This window comes from Lycorma delicatula, chromosome 7, assembly GCF_047948215.1.
Source record: "Lycorma delicatula isolate Av1 chromosome 7, ASM4794821v1, whole genome shotgun sequence".
In the NCBI taxonomy this organism is placed as follows: Eukaryota; Metazoa; Arthropoda; class Insecta; order Hemiptera; family Fulgoridae; genus Lycorma; species Lycorma delicatula.
Genome location: NC_134461.1, coordinates 121,205,384 through 121,228,457, shown reverse-complemented (window position 1 = coordinate 121,228,457; position 23,074 = coordinate 121,205,384). Strand labels below are relative to the sequence as shown.

At 30.8% G+C, this 23,074-nt stretch overlaps 1 protein-coding gene across 3 annotated transcripts in view; it reads right to left on the bottom strand.

Moving 5' to 3' along the window:
* Positions 1–23,074, bottom strand: part of Dys (Dystrophin) — a 1,915,508-nt gene that overhangs the window by 1,104,806 nt on the left and 787,628 nt on the right. For all 3 annotated transcript variants that reach the window (XM_075370745.1, XM_075370746.1, XM_075370747.1), the window contains exon 47: positions 13,224–13,322. In XM_075370745.1, the coding sequence (XP_075226860.1) occupies positions 13,224–13,322 (99 nt within the window). The remainder of the gene's footprint in view (positions 1–13,223; positions 13,323–23,074) is intronic.

The window sequence follows — 23,074 nt, the reverse complement described above, 5'->3', positions numbered from 1 at the left end:
TTTTTTGGGAAGTAGAATTACTAAAGATGGACGAAGTAGGAGTGTTATAAAATGCCGAATATCACAGGAGAAATGAGCTTTTACTCAGAAATATAATTTTCTTATATCAAAAATTAATTTAAACAACAGGAAAGCATTTTTGAATGTATATGTTTGGAGCGTAGCTTTATATGAAAGTGTAACTTGAACGATCAGAGCACCTGAGAATAAAAAATTAAAAGCTTTTGAAGTGTGTTGCTATAGGAGAATGTTAAAAATCAGATGGTTGAATGAAGTGATAAATGAAGAGGTGTTGCGGCAAATTGATGAAGAAAGAACCATTGGGAAAAATATAGCTAAAAGAAGACAGACTTATAGGCCACATCCTAAGACATCCTCGAATAGTCGTTCTGATATTGGAAGGACAGATAAATGGGAAAAATTGTGCAGGCAGGCAACGTTTGAGAATATGTAAAACAAATTGGTACGGATGTAGGATGTAAGGAATATAGCGAAATGAAGCGAGATAAGGAATCTTGGAGAGCTGCAACAAACCAGTTAAATGACTGAAGACAAAAAAGTTGTCAAATAAATATTGTATAAATATATATATATTTTTTTTTTGTCTTCAGTCATTTGACTGGTTTGATGCAGCTCTCCAAGATTCCCTATCTAGTGCTAGTCGTTTCATTTCAGTATACCCTCTACATCCTACATCCCCAACAATTTGTTTTACATACTCCAAACGTGGCCTGCCTAGACAATTTTTCCCTTCTACCTGTCCTTCCAATATTAAAGCGACTATTCCAGGATGCCTTAGTATATGGCCTATAAGTCTGTCTCTTCTTTTAACTATATTTTTCCAAATGCTTCTTTCTTCATCTATTTGCCGCAATACCTCTTCATTTGTCACTTTATCCACCCATCTGATGTATAAATATAACTATTTATAAATATAAAAATATTATATAATATTATATTTGATTCGAGACGTGATTTAAAGTATTTGTTAATTAACAAATGAATTTATTTTAAGAAATTTAAATTACTCAAAGAAATTAATCTTTAAAAAATCGATACCGCATTTTTAATAAAAGAATGACATACTGCTTATCTTAAGGAACGTTTTATTATCTTATCAACAAGAAATTTAATTAAATTAATTTACATAAATATAACAAACGTATTACCGTAGAGTATTTAATATTACAAAAGCTTATTTACAAGAAAGTTTTACAAAACAATAAACATTTAAAGTCCGTATTCAACAATAAAACTCAGTTATAAAAAGATAATAAAACGAATTCATTTCATTTAGTTTTGCTCTACTTCAAACAAGTTTTATCACTAATTCCACACGAATAATTTTATTTCAAATATTTCAATGTTTGAAATACGTACTTAATATTATAAAAGGTTATATTTAAATTTTGAAACAATGAAATATACCGACTGAAGTTAAGTGCATAATATGTTGTACTAAAGTAATCTTTTATGTTTCGTTAAGAAATTTAATCAACATAATTTTGGTAATGCTTATTAAAGAAATTAATTATAAATTAAACGAAACAAATTTAACATAAATATAGTAAATAAATTTAATTTTCCGGAGCAACTTTTCGTTATATTATTTTATATAATTATTTTGAAAAAAATTAAATTATTACGTAATTTGATGAAATAATTTAAAAATAACGAGTAAACCCTACACACAAGCACTAACTTTAAACTCACCCACCTTCATCACTGCATAAGCGTGCATGAAAAATATACCAACACAAAGTCAAACTAACCTCAAAATGAAGTTATGTTGATTGTTGTCGATTTTAAGAGCGTAACTGAAGATCAACTCATCCAATCTTCATTAAATTTTCACATGCACAACTTCAGATACACTACTACAGCATAACTGAATTTCAATAAAACTGATGTAGTAGTTTGACATTTTCGGACCAAAAAATGTTATACGTAAATGGTATACTCATAATTCTCGTACCTCATAACGTGAAGAAAATTTCTTTTCATCCTCCAGTCTTACCACGCGACTGAAAAAAATATCTCAAATTGAGGTTATGTGCTTTGACATTAAATTGAGCCGTAACTCAGGAACGATTCAACCAATCTTCATTAAATCTCCACATGCACAATTTCAGACACACTGCTAAAGCATACCTAAATTTAAATGAAATCGATTCAGAGGTTTTGGGAAGTTTTAAGCCACAAACCTTTATACACGATTGGTATCCTTACACCTCAGAACGTAAAGAAAATTTATTTCCACCCTCCCCCCACCCACAAACACACCATGCGACTGAAAAAAATATTTCAAATTCAGGTTATGTTGACTGTTGACCTTAAATTGAGCATAACTAAGGAACAATTCAACCAATCTTCATAGAATTTTCACATGCAAAACTTCAGATACACTACTATAGCATATCTGAATTTTATTGAAATTGATTAATTACTTTTGGAGACTTATGAGCCACAAACTTTGTACATAGACCTACATATTAATATATATAGGAATTACATTTTAAGTGATTGGTATTTTCGAACTCTTCATACCTTAAAATGTAAAAAAAAAAATCAATAACAACCCCCAATCTCACCGTGCGGCAGAAATTAATACGTACTTTTCGTCGTCGTAAAAAGAAAGAATCTATTATTATTATTACATTAAAAACAATAAAATAAATCGTTTACAAAAGCTCATTGGCTAACATCCATTTCGTATAAAATGTGAAAGTATTGATATGTAATTATCCCAAAATGTCTTAACATATTTTGTCACCGAATGGCTTCGACGGCACGTAGCACTTACTAACCTTATGGTAGCACTGAGAAGCGCTGTTGTCATCGAATGGCTTCGATTCGTAATTCATAACCTTGTTGTGAATTTTTGCGTTAAAGGGCCGAAAAGGGCCGATTTTTGCGTTAGCTCTGAGAAGATCTGTTGGGTCCGGCGAAGTCGGGGAGTTGTGGTTCGTCCATTGAAATCAGACCGGGCTTTACCTCAGCAGCAGTTGGGTCACCTCTACAACGTGGCAGTGGTGGCCCCAAGAGCCCCACAGTGTCGGGTCGGCGTCGGTCGTCCTTCGACGGCTCGGCAGAGGCGGTTCTCCCCGAGCGATCCCACGCTGGGCCGGCTACTGCTGTCGAGTCCGCCGTCCAGGGCCATAGAAGCCCGGCAGCCCGGCTGTTAGGTAGCGTCCGCGTCCACCGGCTCCCTCAGCGAGCCGGCCAGGAGTGCTACTCCGGCAGGGATGTCGCGTCCGCCGGGAGGTCTCACGTTGATGCGGCCAGGGAACTTCTTCTGTCTTCTTCCATCTTCTTCTTCTTCTTCTTCTTGGTCTTCTCTAGGTGGTGGTTGACGATGAATTGAAAAATCACTCTCGTGCACGATCTTTTATTGGAGCCTGAGAGTGGTGAGGCTGCAGCGCCGCTATGGTAGCAATGATGCTTGTGTCAGCGTATCCGTATACTGTGCGCCAGCTCACATCTGAGTTGCTACACCGTGTTCGTCCAACGATATTAAATTAGGCATATATATGATAATTTATTAAAAAAACCGGCAAACAATTTTTGTTTTTCAAAAAATAATTAACTTGAATTTATTTAAATTTATAGGTTGCATTTTTTATTTTTTGAATCTTTTTGAGTAAATTTTTTAATTTAGTATTGCTACTTTGGGACTACTTTGTTAACATTAATTTTTTCTAATGACTCCCCATGGAGTAAGGGAGCCCCCAAAATCATTTTTTTTTCGCAATTCCGAATTGCCTAATGCCTAAAAATTATTTTTTATCACAAAAAAGCCACCTTTACCGCAAGAGCCCCCAATTTTCAAAAAAGTAAAAACTTTTTTGGGTTTTCAACTACAATCCATTTACTACCAATTTTAAATTACGTAAGAATCATTAAAATATTGAGTACAAGGAAGTATTGTAATCGCAAAAAATTTCGGTTTTCAGATTTCAACAAAAATACTCATTTTGACTAGTATCGGAGTAACGTATACACGTACGTATGTACGTACGTACGTATATATCTCGCGTAACTGAAAAACGATTAGCCGCATGATGTTGAAATGTTGGACTTAAGACTGTTGTAAAATTTAGTTGTGCACATCCTCTTTTGATCTCAAATCAAACGAACCAAAAGTTTCCACAATCAAAATTTTTTTTGGACTTGGGGATTTTTCTTAACTACTGTAATAAACCCTCATTGAGAGCTTTTCGATATATCATAAGTGGTACTTATTTTCATTGGTTCCACAGTTATAGCCAAATAAAATTTTAATTAATGAAATATTTCGGTTCGAATCAGACATCATCTTTTTTTTCAACTATTTTTTTTTAAATTTAAATATATTGATTATTTAATAATTATTAACCTGATTGTAATAATAAAACTTACGATAAATTAGAATTCAATAAGTTATTAGTGAATAAAATTTTATGTACTTTTTATTTAAAAAAAATGCATATATGTAATTTAATAGGGGTACAAGGAAGTCATGTGGTGTCCTCATCATATTTTTTTATTAATTTTTTTTAGAACTATTCTTATAGAAGAAAATTACAAATAATAAATTAATGTAGAATTTTATATTAGGACAGATTTTCTGAAAATCGAATAATTGAATTTAATAATTTATTTGTACGTATAAAAATAAAACAATGATAATAAATTGCTTGACACAAATAAACAACAAAAAGTTTCACATAAGCTTCATTACAAAGTAAACAACTAATCTAACAAGGTTTTTATTAGTTTCATAACACAAAAACTTAGTTAGAAAATTTCTTGGAAAGAAACTTTTCATTCAAGTTACATAAAATTCAATTTCAATTATGAAGACAAGTGTTTTAATGTAATAAAGCAAATAAATATATATTTTTAATTGTTTCATTAAATAATTCAGTAAAATATGCGGAATTGTTTAATAAAGTCATTATTATTTAATTTGCAAAAGAACATTTATGAAGTTATCCTATTATAACTAGTTTTAATGAACTTATATTTTTATAATTATATTGAATTATTGTTCATATAAAACTTAAATTATTATATACGGATGCTTTCCAAAAAAAAAAATATTGTTCAGAAGTTAGTTCTCAGAGGTCTGAGAACAATGTTTTAAAACATAAAGCATGCAAAATAAACATATTATGCAACATAAACCATGAAAATATGAAAAGACAAATGGAAAAAACCAAAAAAATTCAAGAACCTAAAAAAAACTGTACACAGCAGGACAAAACCTCAAAAATATATATGATGATAAATCTTAAAAAGAAATTTGTAAACAAATTTCTTAGAAATTTGTAAACAAATTTCTTTACACAGTTTAAAATTATTTGGTAACAAGAAAATTGTTGAATCCATACGTTGCTGAAGTTCAAATCCGGATAGGAGGACCAAATTAAATATGTTGATTGTTTGAAGTTGAATGATTATAGACGAATATGTATTACGTTTATGCTTTATTTATTTGATTGAATACATTTGTTATTGAAACATTTTGATTGAATTTTGATAGTTTTACTTGTAATTGTAATAACGCATTGAATATATTGAGTAGTATTATGTTAATGAATTAAATAGAATAGATGAATGCGTTGGGTGTGACTATGTAACTGAACTACTACATGTTATGTCTTGTCTACAATAGAGTCAGCTGAGCGGCAGAAAAAGAATTACGACAATTAAAACTGCCATTACAATATTTTTGAATGTAAACAAATATGATATAAAACTTAACAAAAATAAAATTAAAAAAAAAATCGAACGAAATAGCTGCACTAAAAACGTATATATTAACATTTTTTTACTTTTTATTATCTATTTTTTTTGTTTAATACTATAACGTTTAATACTAAACGTTTAATACTAAAATATAGCAATACCTAACGGTGGTCCCGGAGGTTAGAAAAAAAAAACGCACCAAAAAATACCAGTATTTTGTATTTTTTTATTTTTAATTATAATTAATTTTAAATATAAATACAAAAATTAAATAAATCTACAAAATAAATTTGTAAATTTATTTTTAAATATAAAATCCGATTCAAATCTACTTTTTATTGAAAAAACATATGTAATAAAATCATAACAATAATGTAAAAAAAAAACAAAAAAAACATTGAATCCGTTTTATTTAAACTATCAGGTGAAGCCTATTGATCAAGTAACGCTATCTAATGGCGTTTACTCGAACTACAATTCTAATACTGGCCAGCAGATATCGCTACTGTATAAAGTTCTAAACCGTACTGGAAAAAAAACCTCAATATTACATAATGTCATTCCTGTAACCTATAGATTCATGAAAGATTGTAAAATAAACCGTCACGAAACGTCCTTCATGAAAGAACATAAAGGATAAAATAATAAATGCATAACATGTACATATGAATGTATAAAAAAAAAAAATTGAAGAAAACACAGAATTTTAATTCGAGTTTAATTAAAAATACCATTTTGAAGAAAAGAAATCATAAATCGTACGTACAATAATAGAAATTAATTTTAGAATGAATACAGTGAGATCACAATTTTAAAAAAAATTTACGTTTAATATTACATAACTGTAATATTACTTTTTAGGTCAATAACATTACATATATAAATAATATTTCTTTTTTTTTATTTAACGTACATGGATTGTAATTCTAATATAATTTCGTTTTATTTTCATTAACAAGTAGTTATTAATTTCAATTCAAAATCGACTATATTTTTGAATAGAAAATATTACAATAAAACCACGCAATACTAAGAATATTTATTCCCTACAAATTACTGTAGACAATATATATAAAATTGTATTCAGATTATAAACAAAGTTGGGGCCCAGTCTAGAAAAGGTTTTATTGTGATTTGCACTTCGTACAAGATCAAAATTTCTTGTAATTAAGATCATTTTTGATTTTAAACTTTCTAGTTCATTTCTATTTTGTGACGTAGTTTTGAATTATTTGATGCAATGTTGTAAATAATTTCAAAATATCAGAATTTTACTTGGAGTTAACCAGAAATTTGATATTATTTTAAAAGGTAAGATCCTTTTTATTTAAATAATTTTTTTACACAGAATGACCCACGAAGAAACGGAGAAACTTTCAGAACGTTTTCTACGGCCAATCGATTGGTCCACCACGTCCAATCCAATTTAAGAAATTAGCATTCTAGTGATTTCTAGCTAGTAAAGAAAAATGGGGCGTTGCACTATCGTGCTGAAAAATCATTTGCAATCTAGTTTATAAAGGTACATCCTCCAAAAGAGCCGGCAAATTATTTTTCAAGAAATGAACGTATACATATCCCGTAAGGTTTTCATTGAAAACAAATGGTCCCAGAATTTAGTCATAAATATTGTCACACCAAACATTAATGTAAAATCTGTTTCAAACTAGTTTCTACAGTACCTTGTGGTACTATCTTCGCTCCATAAATACCTATTTTTAGAATTTAAAACTCAGTTTACCATAAAAGTGGCTTCATCAATAAATACAATTTAATTTACATAATCAGCATTGTCTAGAAGCCAACGACAGAAGTTTAACCGCTAGGGGTAATCTGTTGGCAGTAAATTTTGAACCTTCTGCAGGCGAAAAGGATAAAGGTTTCCTTTCCGTAAGATGGCGCCACCTTTGTTTTTTGACAAACCCGTGCGACATAAAATTCGCCTAGTATTAGCGCCTGGGCTCGCTGAATATGCTGAATCACACGATGATTTACTTGGGGTAAAAAGGAAATGAACACGTAGAAAATGATCCTTTCGTTCATAAATGCTGATACACCGAAGAAAACGTTATGGTATATTTAATTCATCTTCCAGGAAATCTCTCCTGATACGTCGAGCAGCTTCAGAATTTCCGTTACAAAATCCATAAACAAAAATTTTATCGGCATATTCCTCGTTAGAAAATTCAAACGGTATTTTTACACTACGATATAACATTACACCTCCTTTATGTGTATGATAATTTATAACAATAGATTCAAAGTACAGAACTTTCATTGTTGACCAGCTATTAGCACTGCCACCTATACATAAAATATTATTATGTATTTCTAAAGTAACACACATTTCAATTTACTTTTTTACGTAATGACTTCGTTCACCTGTGTAAATTATTGAATATACACAACTAAAATATTGTTTTACAAATTTTGTATTTTTCAAAAATTATTTTCGGTAATTAGAGTTTTTGTTTTTAAAAAGAATGTTTATAAGGTACAGAAAGAATAATACCACATTCTGTTTATTTTTCGTTTGTTTTTCTTCATTAAAAAATCAATTTTTAAAAGTATTTACTTACTTTTTACTGGCTGTATTTACATTAATTTTCCCAGAATTAAATTCTCTGCAAATTTTGTTGCCAAATCTTCCGAATTTATTAGTCATTTAACAAAGCTATTAACCTGAAAAACTTGTTTTTCGACATCGAATTCTCTGTTATACGCCGGATATCTTAAAAACTACTGGAGTTACAGTTCTGGGACTGTTTTGTATTACTTCCTAGCTTAAATTAGATAAGAAATGACCAATTTTACTCCTTAATTTGGGGGCACAAAAGTTACAGTAAACCTTATTTTTATTATTAGACCTGAAATGCAGGCGAAATCTTTCGCAAGCCGTAACTCAAAAACAATGCGTTTCCAGACCTATGTTTATATGAATTGTTTTCATTATTTTAACCAATAAAACATGTCATGAAAGCTTCTCCTTTTTTTCGTGAGACATCCTGTATAACAGGACATTATTTATATTTTACAAATCGAGTTATCGTGTACTATGTACAACAGTAAATGAAAGATAAAACTTATTTAACATTCAAGTCAATATTACGTACAACAAAGACCGTCAATATTACAATTTATATGGGCAAAATTATAATTTTCAATAATTTTTTTTAAATATTTTAGAAACTTTTGTTGCATTAATACAAAACTTAAAAAATAAAAAAATAGACGTACCTAATTAATAAAATATACAACTTTAACCCGAATAAATACTTTCACCATTCTAATTTTTTATGCCATGAAGATTATTTAAAATAAAAGTAACGTATCTTTCTTTCTACCAGTATTAAACCAATTATATATTGAATCACTGGAATTTGTTTCTAATTTTCTACAAATAATTACAAAAATTAGCTCGCCTTTTTTTTTTATAACTTTCCCAGCAAATATACCTAGAATTATTATATTAAACAGAAAGAATCGTGTCATGTTAAAAATGAGGTATCGGGGATTTTTTACAAATATTTACGTTTTGGGATCCAACTGGTACATGTAGACCGAAAAAAAAACACGTATGTGTCGAACTTCTTTTGTCCTTATATCTCAGGATTAACCACATCAATTTTCTTCATATTTGTTTCAAATATTTCTATATATGGGGTACTGACCAAACAATTTTTTTTTCAAAATTTTTCGCGAAAACCCAATTACGATTTTCTTCAGAGACATTTTGGTGAAAACTTTATTACAGCAAATCTGTCACCTATAATATCATATGGAAACGAAACACTATTCAAAGTAAGATCCAACATTTCCTACTCAGCAGAGATGCAAAGAATAGGACGAAAAATTCTAAGAACATGCATAAATAAAAGACGACTTACTGATGGGAGAGAATGGAGACTCATACAAAACCAAGAGGTACATAAAGACATAGAACCAGTTCTAGACTACTTTAGAATGAAAAGAATCTCCTTCTTTGGACACATAATAAGAACAGAACCGAACATGAAACTGGTCGATAAATACTAGAAGAAAATATCTAAAACACCGATCTAGATCACCGAAATTAAACAAACAAGATATGCAAGAACTAGAAATCACAATAGAAGATTTACGAAACAAAACTGGCAATATAAAAATACTAAAAGAAGCAAACTCGAGATTTAAAATTAAAGAAAAGAAAACAACAAAGAGAGTTTGTTCAGAAAAAAATGAGCAAAAAACTAAAAAGAACAAGATCTGACAGAATGAAAAAGTATTCTTATAATCATATATTCTTATAATTTCTATTAAAATACATCATTATTACTGACCTATAAATCACACAAAATTCTAAAGTAATTCAAAAGTACTTTGCGAAATCGTAAACAACATTCTATAACATGATTTTGAATGTTCAGTATTATTTAACGTAGCGCTAAATTCAACTTGTATCGATACGATATGATGATGAAGGAAACACGTGTGAGAGGGTAGAATAGGCAGCAGGAGCAGAGAGGTAATTTCCTCAAGTCACACGTAGGGTGGTACACTGATGAACTGGAATGAAAATGCATTTCAATGCAGATTACACCAAAAACAAACTTTGCTGAAGTTTATCTTACTCATGATACAATATACAAGGAGAGAATGTTGTCGACAGTTTAATCGATTAGTTATTTGTGTTAAACGATTGATTTGTCACTTCAAAATGATTGAGAATGTTTATTTTACTAGAAATCAATGTTGTTCTATTAATAACAACCTAATAAATACAATAACAATAAAAATAAAAAATTAATTCATACAAAAAACACAACAAAAACATATATAGTTATGAAAAGTCATGTTTATATAATAAAATAAATGCCACAAGAATTATTTAACAATGTTCAACATGATTTTTGTCTCAGGAGTACAAATAGGTGTACTAAATACAGGTTTTTATGCTGTTTTCAGGATAATATATTCGGAATTTCTCCATGATCCACAGTTTTTTCGTTATTTTAATTTTTTTTAAACATTTTAAAAGGGTTTTTCGTGCATTTGTTCACTATCAAGTAAAACCTCCCAGAGCATTGTAAATATCATGGAACCAAATGAGCTAACTCAAAGGGTAGAATTGTTACTGTTAACCCACCGAGTAGGTCTAGTGGTGAACGCGTCTTCGCAAATCAGCTGATTTTGGAAGTCGAGAGTTCCAGCTTTCAAGTCCTAGTAAAGTCAGTTATTTTTATACGGATTTTAATTCTAGATCGTGGATACCGGTATTGTTCTTTGATGGTTGGGTTTCAATTAATCAAACATCTCAGGAATGGTCGAACTGAGACTGTCCAAGACTACACTTCATTTGCACTCGTACGTATCATCCTCATTCATCGTCTGAAGTATTATCTGAAATGAAATTACCGGAGGCTAAATAGGAAAAGAAAAGCAATGTTACTATTGTGCAGGTTCAGACGTGTATAGACATGTACAAACGTGATCTAGTGTAGCACACATTTATCAGAACGATGCCAGTTGTGAAATAGTAGTGAACCAGTAAATACGTCATTGTGAATGATTTGTGTGTCTGAATTATTGTGTATTACATATTCACAACTTTATTTCTTTCAAATAGTCGTTAGTTAAAAAATGTCTAGTTTGTTTAAATCACCCTAACCAGTTTTTTTGTGTATATGGTGAAGTGACGCTCAAGTCACAAAGGTAAAATTTTACTCCATCAGTAAAAATGTATGATGAACTTGATTTTGGGTGTAAATCGGGGACAAAACAAGGGCCTGGGCCCCACATATCTATTGTTTATCGTGTTCTAGACTTCTCACTGCATGGAAAAATGGCACACGCAACATGTCATTTGCTATCCCTACGAACTGGAGGGAAACCAAAGGTCAGTCTTCTGACTGTTATTTCTGTTTAACAAACATTAAAGGGATTATATCAAAATAAAATATACAGTGGTGTATAACTTGCCATCTGCTATGAAACCATTCCACACTGAGAAGAACTGCCCATACCAAGGCCTCCAGAACATGTGACATTAGGTGAAGAGTGCTCAGAGTCTAATGAAAGTAAGGAAGAAAAAGAAATAGATTCTGGTGATACAACCTTTTAACAAAGTAGTTCATCTGAGCCTTATTTACTGACTCAAGAAAATCTTAACGATCTTGTACGAGATTTAAAGTTATTCAAAAAACAGTATGAAATGCTTGCTTCCCGGCTAAAAGGATGGAATCTTCTTCAAAAGAATACAAAGATATGTACTCAACGTAATCGTCATGCTGTGTTTAAGACTGTTTTTCTGAAGAAATAGTTTAGTGTTTTGTATTCTGTTATGGAGACACTTTGTAATGAACATAATCCAACAGAATGGCGCTTGTTCATCGATTCCTCTACAGTTAGTTTAAAAGCTGTGTATCTACATAATGGCAATAAATTCCCAAGAGTACCTGTGGCTCACTCTACTAGTATGAAAGAAACATATGAAAACTTTAAATTTATATTGGAAAGCTTCAATATGTGGTGTATCAATGGAATATTTATTGTGATTTGAAGGAAATTGCACTTATTCTTGGTCTGCAGCTTGGTTACACAAAGTACTGTTATTTTTGTGTTAATTGGATAGTAGGAACAGAAGAAACCATTTCATTAGAAAGGAAAGGCCTTAATGCTAATCACTCATTCGTGAACAGAAAAGTGTGAAACACGATCCATTGCCTAATCCTAAAAATATGTATCTACCTCCGTTACATATCAAACTTGAATTAATGAAGAATTGTATCAAGGCCATGAACAATACTCCTAGTTACATGTACTTAAAAAATGCCTAGTTTGTTTAAATCACCCTAACAAGTTTTGTTGTGTATATGGTGAAGTGACGCTCAAGTCACAAAGGTGAAATTTTACTCCCATTACCGTGATACTGCCAACGATCTTTCAAAAATTCGGGTTGTAATATCTCCTTATTAAAAGTACACTTTCTGTACTCGCACCTTGATTCTTCCCGGAAACTCTTGGCGCAGTGAGCGATGAGCACGGGGAACACTTTCGTCAGAAGATTTCAGCTATGGAAAAGAGGCATCAAAGCAAATGGAATCCTAAAGTGCTGGCAGATTATTGTTGAACCATCAAGAGGGATGCTCCACAGGCGAAATGTAGCAAAAAACCATCATTTCTTATTTTCTAGTTGGGTCAATTGTTTGAATGTTGTGTAGTTAAGAATGGAGTACATATTAAAATGTTTGAAATTATAAATGCCTGTCTCTCGGAAACCTTTAGTGATGGGAAAAACCGATATCATTTTTGAATTCAGGAGAAAAAATACTATCAGAATTAGATATTTTTCTTCCCGAGACAAAAACAAAATATCTTTTTTGTTCCCCAGTGTAATTTAATAACAAATCATTATAAAACAATTAAACAAGAAATATAGAAACCATATATTTATTATTATACCTACCAGACGTTTTAAAAAAGAGAAAATTAAAAGATTATGAATTTTTACTTACCTTTTGTTTGTCGAGGACTTGCAAGATGTCACTAACATCTCCAACTACCACTGCTTGCTGCCGCAGCATTTCCTCTTCTAAAGTTAACCAGTCGCGGATCTAAAAAAACAAAACAAATAGGTTTTATTAATAATGTAACTAAAAAAATACCTACTTGAGTTTCACTAATTATAGCATCAATAACAAAAGAAGGTTTCAATAGGAAGAGACGTTTGTTGTAGTAAGGTTAATGATGAGGAAATGACTTTTTTGTATGGAGTCTAGCATTATATGGGAGGGAGACGTTGACTTTATGCAAGGAAAATGAGAAAAGATTAGAAGCTTTCGAAATGCGAAACTAGAGGAGGATGGAAAAGATACAAGTGGACAGTCAGAATTAGTAATGATGAGGTACTAGACACACAGAAAGTGCTAACACCAGAAATATTGATCGACATGCAAGCTGTAGATTCTGTTAACGATGCATATCTCTTTCTGTGCGATGCATATCTAGCCAGTCTGGTCTCTCCGTTGATAGTGCCCACACGGAATTGCGAAGTGTTTAAAAATTGCATCCTACAGAATTCGTGTTGTTCATGACTTGTTACCGCAGACATTAGAAAACATGTAGCTTTCTGTTAGTAATTCATATCATCTGTAACGGCCAGATGGATAAGAACTTGATGATTGGTTTCGATCTGACGAGGCACGCCACCTTGATGGATACGTGAATGCACAGAATTCACGAATTTGATTAACGGAAAATCCGCTACAGCTGCACGGACAAAAAGTGGGTATTTGGTGTGCAATGTCACGAAGGCAAATCTTCATGACATTCTTTCATGGCACAGAGAACAGTGAGCGCTCCATGCAGATGGTGCAACAATTTGTAAAACACTATATCTGCAAACCGGCAAAAGTACACGTGGTTTTAGCGGGACAATGCTGCGGCTCATACAGCCAAACACTATAACATTCTTGTATCAGTTTTCATGAAAAACTGATTTTGAAGTAGTTGTGTCTCCCTCAGTCTCCTGATTTATCCCCTCCTGACTTTTTCTTGCCAAGGCCGCTGCTATCTGGTGGATAATATCTGAACTAAAACTTAATGTTATTTCAAGATTAAGTATAAACCAGTATTGCGTGCTGCAAAATAAAAACTATATCCGTTCTTGAATCTCCCTGAGGTCTTCGGACAATATGTCGGTATGTATATCCCATCAATCTAGTTTTTGTCTTTTCACAAGATTCTATCACAAATTTCTCTCTTCTCATATTCACCTTAAGATTGCTTTATTACGAATTCTATCAATCATCTCGGTAATACACATTTCAAAGAACTCTCTATTATTTTCCTTGCCGCACTGTTATTGTTCTTATCTACATAATAACTTCCAAAACACTCGAAAACAATATTTTCAAAATTTTTCCGATTCTTAAATCTATACTAGTAAATTAAATATAGCAGTAAATTCCCTTTTTTGCATATAAGTTTTCTGTACTTACTTACACCAATCTGCTTTCGATGATTACATTAGTTCGTCCACCCTTTATAATTTAACTACCTAAATAGTATAACTCTCCCACTATGTTGAATATTTTCCCCAAAATTATTATTTAATTTCACTTTACTCGTGTTGCATATTTAATAATGTTTTTTATTATTATTCCTGATTATTTTTTTAATAAATCACACATTTTAAAAGTATATTTACGAATAAACGGCGCATATCTAAACCACCTGAGATTCACAGATGACCTAATTCTTTTCTCCCAAGAGCCAGAAAAACTACACAGACACATAAAGGAACTGCAGGTGGCTGGCAAACCCTATGGTCTATGAATAAACCTTAAAAAGAGTCAGCTCATGTTCAAACAGGTTTGTCGAGGAATAAAAAATTTTTGTAACTGGAGAAGAACTCAAACAGATAGATCATTGGAATCACAGGAAGATCACAAATCTTGGCCAACGGCTTTCAAATGAGGGTGATACAATCAAAGAAAATGAAAGGTGAGTTAACGGAAGGGATTCGGGAGACTTAACATCGTTTTCAAGAACAAACTCAACTTTTACCTGAAAAAGAAAATTTTCTATCAATGCATCTTGCGATTTCTTACCTATGGAAACGAAATTTGGGCATTAACCGTTCTATCATTACAGATACATGGGACGATGTATGTATGGAGTTACCAGACGAAATAGGAAGATCTGTAAATGGATCACAGAACGAACGAAAGTATATGATATCATCATGAAAATTGCGATGGACAGGTCATGTAGCAAGAAGAATTGATGGAGATGGACAAATCAGCACTTGAATGGACATCACTAGATGTTAAATGCCCATGAAAAAGGCTAAAGGCTCGTTGGTTTGATGATATTATCAAGTACACTGGACCGAATTGATAGAAGATCGCACAAGACCGTATTAGTTGGAAACGTACTGAAGAAACCTTCATCCTGCAATGGATCGAAACAGCTGAAATTATCATGATAATGCTATATAGATATATATATATATAAATACTTTTTTAAAGCATTTTTATATCACATTTAAAATATTGATTTTTAGGCTTGAAAAAATGACGTGTATTATCCAACTTAATTTTTAACAAATATAATATCGTCACTTATTCAACTGTTACGTGACCAACTGAAACAAATCATTTGTTACCTAATTCATTAAAATCGATGTATCCTGTTCTGACTTAATAATGTTAAAATAACGACTAAAACATACTTACTTCATTCTTTTGACTTTATTGTGGTAAAAAATGAACTTAAGTAAAGAAATATATTATCATCAGAACTTAAAGAATCTTTTGTGCGATTTTTACTTTATGTCGAATAAATACAAAGCCTAAAGAAAATCTATACTGATCGAATTTAAATAAAATATATGAAACATTTTAAATCAATTATCAATAATTAATTAGTTTTTTATCGAGAAAAATGTCAGTTTTCATATTTCAACGGAAATATCCATTTTGACCATCCCTGAATCTATTTTGACTAGTTTCGGCGTGACGTCTGTACGTATGTATCTCGCATAACTAAAATACGATTAGCCATAAAATGTTGAAATTTTAGATTTAGGACTGTTGTAACATCTAGTTGTGCACCTCCCATTTTGATTGCAATCGATTTGACCAAAAATGACCAAAAAAGTCCAAAATCAAAAAAACATTTGGATTTTGGACTTTTTCTTAACTGCAATAATAAGCCCTCATTGAGAGCTTTTCAACGATGATCATAAGTGGTACTTATTTTCATTGGTTCTAGAGTTATAGTTGAATAAAACTTTAATTAATGAAATATTCCGATCTTACAATTTAATTTTTTTTTTTAAATTTAAATATATTGATTTATTAATAATTATTAACTTCTAATTATAAAAAATTTACAATAAATAATAATTGGGTAATTACAATAAAAACAAAATCAGAGGTTATTAGTGAAATAAAATTTTGTGTACTTTTAAAAATGTGTAAATTTAATTTAACAGGCGTACAAGGAAGTCATGTGCTGTCCACATCAGATTTGTTTTTCGTTAATTCAATTTATCATAGATGTGATTTATCATAAATAAGAAAAATAGCACAAGCCATTCATGATATATAAATTAAAATAAAAATTTATCTATCATAACAAGTAAAAATTTGCCGGTTTTAAAATTTTAACAGAATAAAGAACTGTTAAATCTCATTATGTTTTAATTAAGCCTGTCGTATAATTCATGTTTTATTAATTGAGGACGGCCGTTTCCTGTAGTTATTTTGAACTTGTTCATCTTCAGTACACGGACGATTACAATGTTAAAAGCTACGTGTTACGTCTATAATAAGTTATAAATAAGTGGAAGCAGTAATAATAATAATAATAATAATAATAATAATAATAATAATGTAAAATTATTAAAAAGTTTACCATCCCAAATAAGATAACATGTCACCTTCAACAATACTACAGCCTTGTATTAAAAAAAGTATGAGATCTCCATGAACGAATAAAAGATAAAGAGTTTTACAACAGGTTATAATTAATCAAAATATTCGTTAAGACGCATTAGTTAACATTATAGTAAAATTTTACACAAAATACAGCAGTTTAGAGAATGAAGATTTAAACTTTAAAAATTATAAATCTGTGTATTTATAAATAAACATCTTGACTGACTGACTCATCGCATGACTAACTATAATTCAAACCGCTTAATCGAGGTAGATAAAATTTGGACGGTACATTATTTTTATAACATAAACACTAACTAAGAAGGATTCTGGAAAACTCCATCTATAAAGAGATAAAAGGAGAAGCAAAATTTTTATATGAAAAAATTACCTCAGAAAGTGGAATTACAGTTGTGAAAATTGTTATTATGAATTTACTTGTGCTTCTTGAAAGAAGCACCGTTTTTCAAAAATATTTAATTTAAAGGCAAGGGGAGAACAAATTCGTTTATAAAAAATCGTAAATCTCAATTATTTGTAATGAATAATGATGTATTTTAAAAAACGACTCCAGACCACTTTCTCCATCGTTTTATTGTTCAAATTCGATGCGAAATATTGATTGATACTTTGACGCATGGCTCAAATGCGCTGTGATTGTAAATTCGTCTGTGATTAGAATATTAAGGGGCATAAAGGAGATTTTGATGCTTAAGCAGAACCTTTAGACATCATGGGTAACAATAGGGTAAAGGGAGGTATCAGTGTACTATTGACTGCGAACTTCAGATAGATTCTGCTTGCAGAAACTAGGGGAACGCGACATGGTAAAATAAGAGCATTCAGCAACTCCTCCTACATAAGGAATTTTGCAAAAAAAATAAAATAAAAAAGACTGCTCTAAAAAAGAACATGAGGGTTCATTTGGAAGATGATATGTCTGAAAGTCAATTCCTAACTGTTCCTAAAAATTGATAACCGGAGAGTATCAAGTATTTGACAATAAAATTTCCATCCCTTCTGACCTATGTACAGTCGTGAATTACTTGTACATCCAAAACTGACCCTTACGTGGAAAATATACCAGGTAATGCTACAAACGGTTACGTGAGAATGTCATTCTAACGCCAAAGAATATCATAGCTAATGGAATCAATAAGACAAGATTGAATCCTTTCAAGGAGCACAAATGGAATATAAATCGGTAAATAAAACGATTGAGAGTGATCAGGTAATCCACTATAACGATGAATTCTTGAACATTTGAAGTCCAACGGAACAAAGAGTTTTCCTCAAATGTTGAGCTCCTGTAATATTTCAACCTTAATCTACCAAAACTCTGCTATGACACCAGATTGCGAGTAAAAGCTCTCCACAAAAATCTGATCCAGACTACAGTGCTATATAACTATAGCCGATTGGGTTTATTCCGTCAATAATTCGTATATCATCAGTATATCGCCTTTTGACGAAGCTTTTTCCGATGCAAAAAGTCTTCGAAAGTCATCAAAACGAGCATAAATTATATTAAAAGTCTTCATTTTTCTCTAAAATTGTACTTCGCCATAACTATCAATTAGTCCCAGAAGCGGGCTTTGAAAAAGGCGGGAATTGACCAACGAGAACATCCCTTCTCTCACAGACAGTTTTACGTGGCATATTCCAAAGAATAAGATCACTAATTCTCACATTAAGAGAAAACCGCTAATGAAGTTTACAAGTAAATGCTCAAGTAGAATTCTTTTTTCTAAACGTCCAAAGAAGATATCGTCCACGAACGCTACACATCGTTGATTAACAAAGTATGTTGTGAAAACCGAAATTTTTCGCGGTTACAGTACTTCCTTTACTTCATAGAAGGAAGTAAAAAGGGTGAAATTTTTTTTATTTTCTAAATTTCATTAGACTATTCGTATAGTATGAGTGAATAAATAATAATTAGAAGTTTAGTTAAATATTTTAATAAAACAATCTTAATTGTAAATTGCAATACTTACTACGTAAATGCATAAAATATAATAAAGAATATGTAGGTAGGATAGGTAAATTATTCAGTAAAAAACGTGATATTGAATAGAAATTCAACTACACTTTTAGTTAAAGCTACACGAGTAGAATTCTGAATACAATAAGCCTTGATATAAAGATTTAAAAAATAATAAAATTACTTTATACATTTTTTTTTCCAATTTTTACTGAAGTAATGAAAAAAAAAACCATTTGAATCAAACTAAACAACAGAACTGATTTCGTGTTACAGTGTATAACACTTCTATTCAGTCATTGTGAAGAACAAAATTATCCTTCAGTCGCTATTTTAAATAAATTTAACAAACAATCAACAAAAACTTCCGACCAATTTATTTAAAATTAAATTAAAAGTTTTCCTTTTACAGAAATAATATTACTCTCTTGATGAGTTTTTAAATAAACAAACCTCAATTTTCTGCATATTAGTTTAACGTATATTTAAAAAGCACTCTAATTATCAATTAACGTCTTCAAAGTTGTTATTTTATTCAATATAAATCGATTTTATTAATCTGTTACCTTCACGTAACAGCATCATTATTATTGTATACAATACAATTTTTCGTGATGAAGGAGCGCGCATCAACAATTATGTTCATTAGCCCGGTGAAAATTGGTAGTATATGAAAAGATGCCAAGCCTGATCGGGATTTGAACCCGGAATCTCCGCAAGAAATATTTATTTTAATATCGTAAAATACAATTAAATAATATGATGTTTATACTTTTTATTAATGTCAAACTTCTCACACGAAGCTTAAAAGGTGTAATATCACCATGAAAGACCGATATCTGGCAATGTCGATATTACCATATACGTCAGTGAAAGACCAAAATATTTGCTTATTTGAACCTTCGCCGGTATATGTCGACGTTCAGCATGAAAGTTGAATAAAAATATTTTTATAAAAAAATTGAATAAAGGGCAAATCATCTGACCTTTTACTTGTATCGTTATCGTTCATCCATGCAATTAACAAATTCTGTACACCATGATTGGCCCTTTCAATTTACAAAATGCTGAAAATTTGATTATATTTCTTTACAAATGAGGTGAATTTGATGGATCGCCTCCAATGTTGGAGAATAACATACATAAATTGTATGTTTAATGTTAATTAGACGAGGTTAGCGAGCGAACCTCGCCTAATCTCGTCGAACCTCGAGGTTAGCGAGCGAAGCGAACATACATTATATATGGCATAAATTTAATTAATTTAAATATAAAATATAAATATAACTATAATTAAATTAAATGAGGTTAACGAACGGTAGGTATATTTAGCTTAAATTTAAACTTTTTTTTTTGTTTTTAACGAGGATTTCTCGTAATCAATTTACCTTAGAGACTGATACTGGGTGAATTTATTTAATTTCTAATTATCGTTTCGACCCCCACCAGAGCTTATTTGTGTTTATTGATATATATCGTCGAAGGTCCGAATATATAATAATATAATTAAATATTTCGGTCTTTCACCGACGTGTTTGGTATGTGTCGACATTCACCGGAGAATATGGTTATTTTCTAACTTCAGTCTTTCACGGTAACATACACTATCCGTTAATATGAAACGTCAAAGAAATTGTATTAATAATTATAAATTATTAAACTTTATGTTCGTTATTCTTCAAAGCGGTTATTCCCATTCGGTCAATTTTTTTTTCTTTTTGCATCTAATTTAGAATATGTAATAAAAGATAATTCATAAACTTCTTTTTCATTAATATTTTATTAAAAGATATAAGTAATTAGAACGTAGAAATCACACAAAAATAATAATAATAATAAAAAAGTCAATGTTTTTATTCAACAACAAATGTTTATAAAAATGCGCGTTTATAACATAAACGCCAATAACATAATGAAGGTGCTTTCGGCCTTCATGTTATCATCAGGAAAAAATCCATATAAATATCCATTTTTATATATACAAAGGTGAAAAACCGGATGGGTCATTATCGTCCAAATGTTACGACTATCAAAAAGGCGTGTGGAAGATGAAATAGCAATCAAATTTTCAACAAAATACGAAAGAAGTAAATACAATAGAATAGAGAGTAAAGACAAACGAATGCGTATTAAATTCTTTGAGTACGACATGTAATAAATAGAAACATAATTAAAGATCGTAAAAATCCCACGCTTATAAGCAGTTACATAACCAAAACAAGGCGAGTGTAAATCAGAAAAACAAATTTTATATATTACAATTTAAAATTAAAAAAAAACACGAAAAAACTTTCAAAAATGTAGTAACACAATTATATACTTCTACCTACACGAACAAAACATAGTAAAATATTTTTAAATCTGAATATCCGCGCGTGTGCATAAATATACACACATTTATTTATACAAATATTATATATAACTGAAGTAGAATGTGAAGTGGTTCCGTCAATATCTCGATCGTTAAGTAAACGTATATTATTATCTGAAGTATTCAGACAAAAGTCTGACAGATTTCAGGAGTTCTTAAATTTCTTTATTCAACCACATTATCATTAAAAATATCACCAGTTATATGCGCTAAATTAATAAATCTACGATGCCAAACCGCATAATATACTGCAATTAAAATGAATGTGAGGAAACGTTATGTGGTAGTTATTCGAGAGATATTTCCAAATGACATTCATTACTTGACTTAATCTAATATACACAAAACTCAAAACGACGAACGACCACTATTTCCGCATTGATGATTTCTATGGAAATATATTAATTTCGTGCATTAATGTTTTATATTATACCCGATTAATGTACTCCAATAATAAATTACTAGGCTGCAATACAAAATATAATTTTCGAAGACAAATTGATCCTTCTTTAATTTATTACGTAAACTGTATAAAATATATATATATATATAAATTATTTGTTGTGTGTTTAGATAAAAGTTTTACATAGAATGTTCTAGTAAATTTTTTAAATGCCATCAAAATATTAATTATACAATTCCTTATATTAATCCTACATTACCACTATTGTTCGTGTATGTTCATTTTTTTCTGTTGAGACTCGGAAACCGCCGTAAGGTATTACTTCAGAGGATGATATATATGAGTGTAAATGAAGTATATTCTTATACAGTTTCAGTTCGACTATTCCTGAGATGTGTGGTTAATTGAAACCCTGCCACCAAAGAATACCGGTGTCCACAACCTAGTATTCAAATCCGTATAAAAGTAATTGCCTTTACTAGGATTTGAGAACCTTAGATCTTCCTTGAAATCAGCTGATGTGCGATGACGAGTTGACTACTAGACCAACCCGGTGAGTTGGTCTATTTCTGTCCGTTGTAAACAACGGCTTAAATGCATTGTAGTTTTTTTTTCTTAGCAGTTGTGTTTTTCTAAATTGCTTTACCTATATCGAAGAAAGAATTGCTGCACTGGAACCTTATTTGTATTCTGGATCTTTTAAAAAATGCGTCAGATATTAAAGAAAAAATTTCCGAATGACAGTGTCTAAGAAAAGACTTGAGTTAAAAAGAACCTACAACAGGGCCTGTTTCAAACACAAAAAGAAATAGACGACGTTCTGTTAAGACTCCAGAGATCATAGTTGCTACTCAAAGAATACTTTCTCCTAGTCCGAAAAAATCAATACTTAAGTTATCAAAAGGTGTCGTAAAAATACATATCTTGCCGTAAGATTCTTCATGATTTTAATTTGAAATCGTATCGTGTACACCTTATGTGAACAGACAAACCGAAGCGTCTTAATTACTGCGAGTGGCTTCTCAAAAACAAAGTCGATGGAAAAATAGACCCTATGTTGTATTTCACATCAGATGAAGTACGATTTCAATTATCTGAGCACGTTAACTGACAGACGACCAGGTACTGATTGGATGACTGAAAACCCTTACCGGATGCTTGAC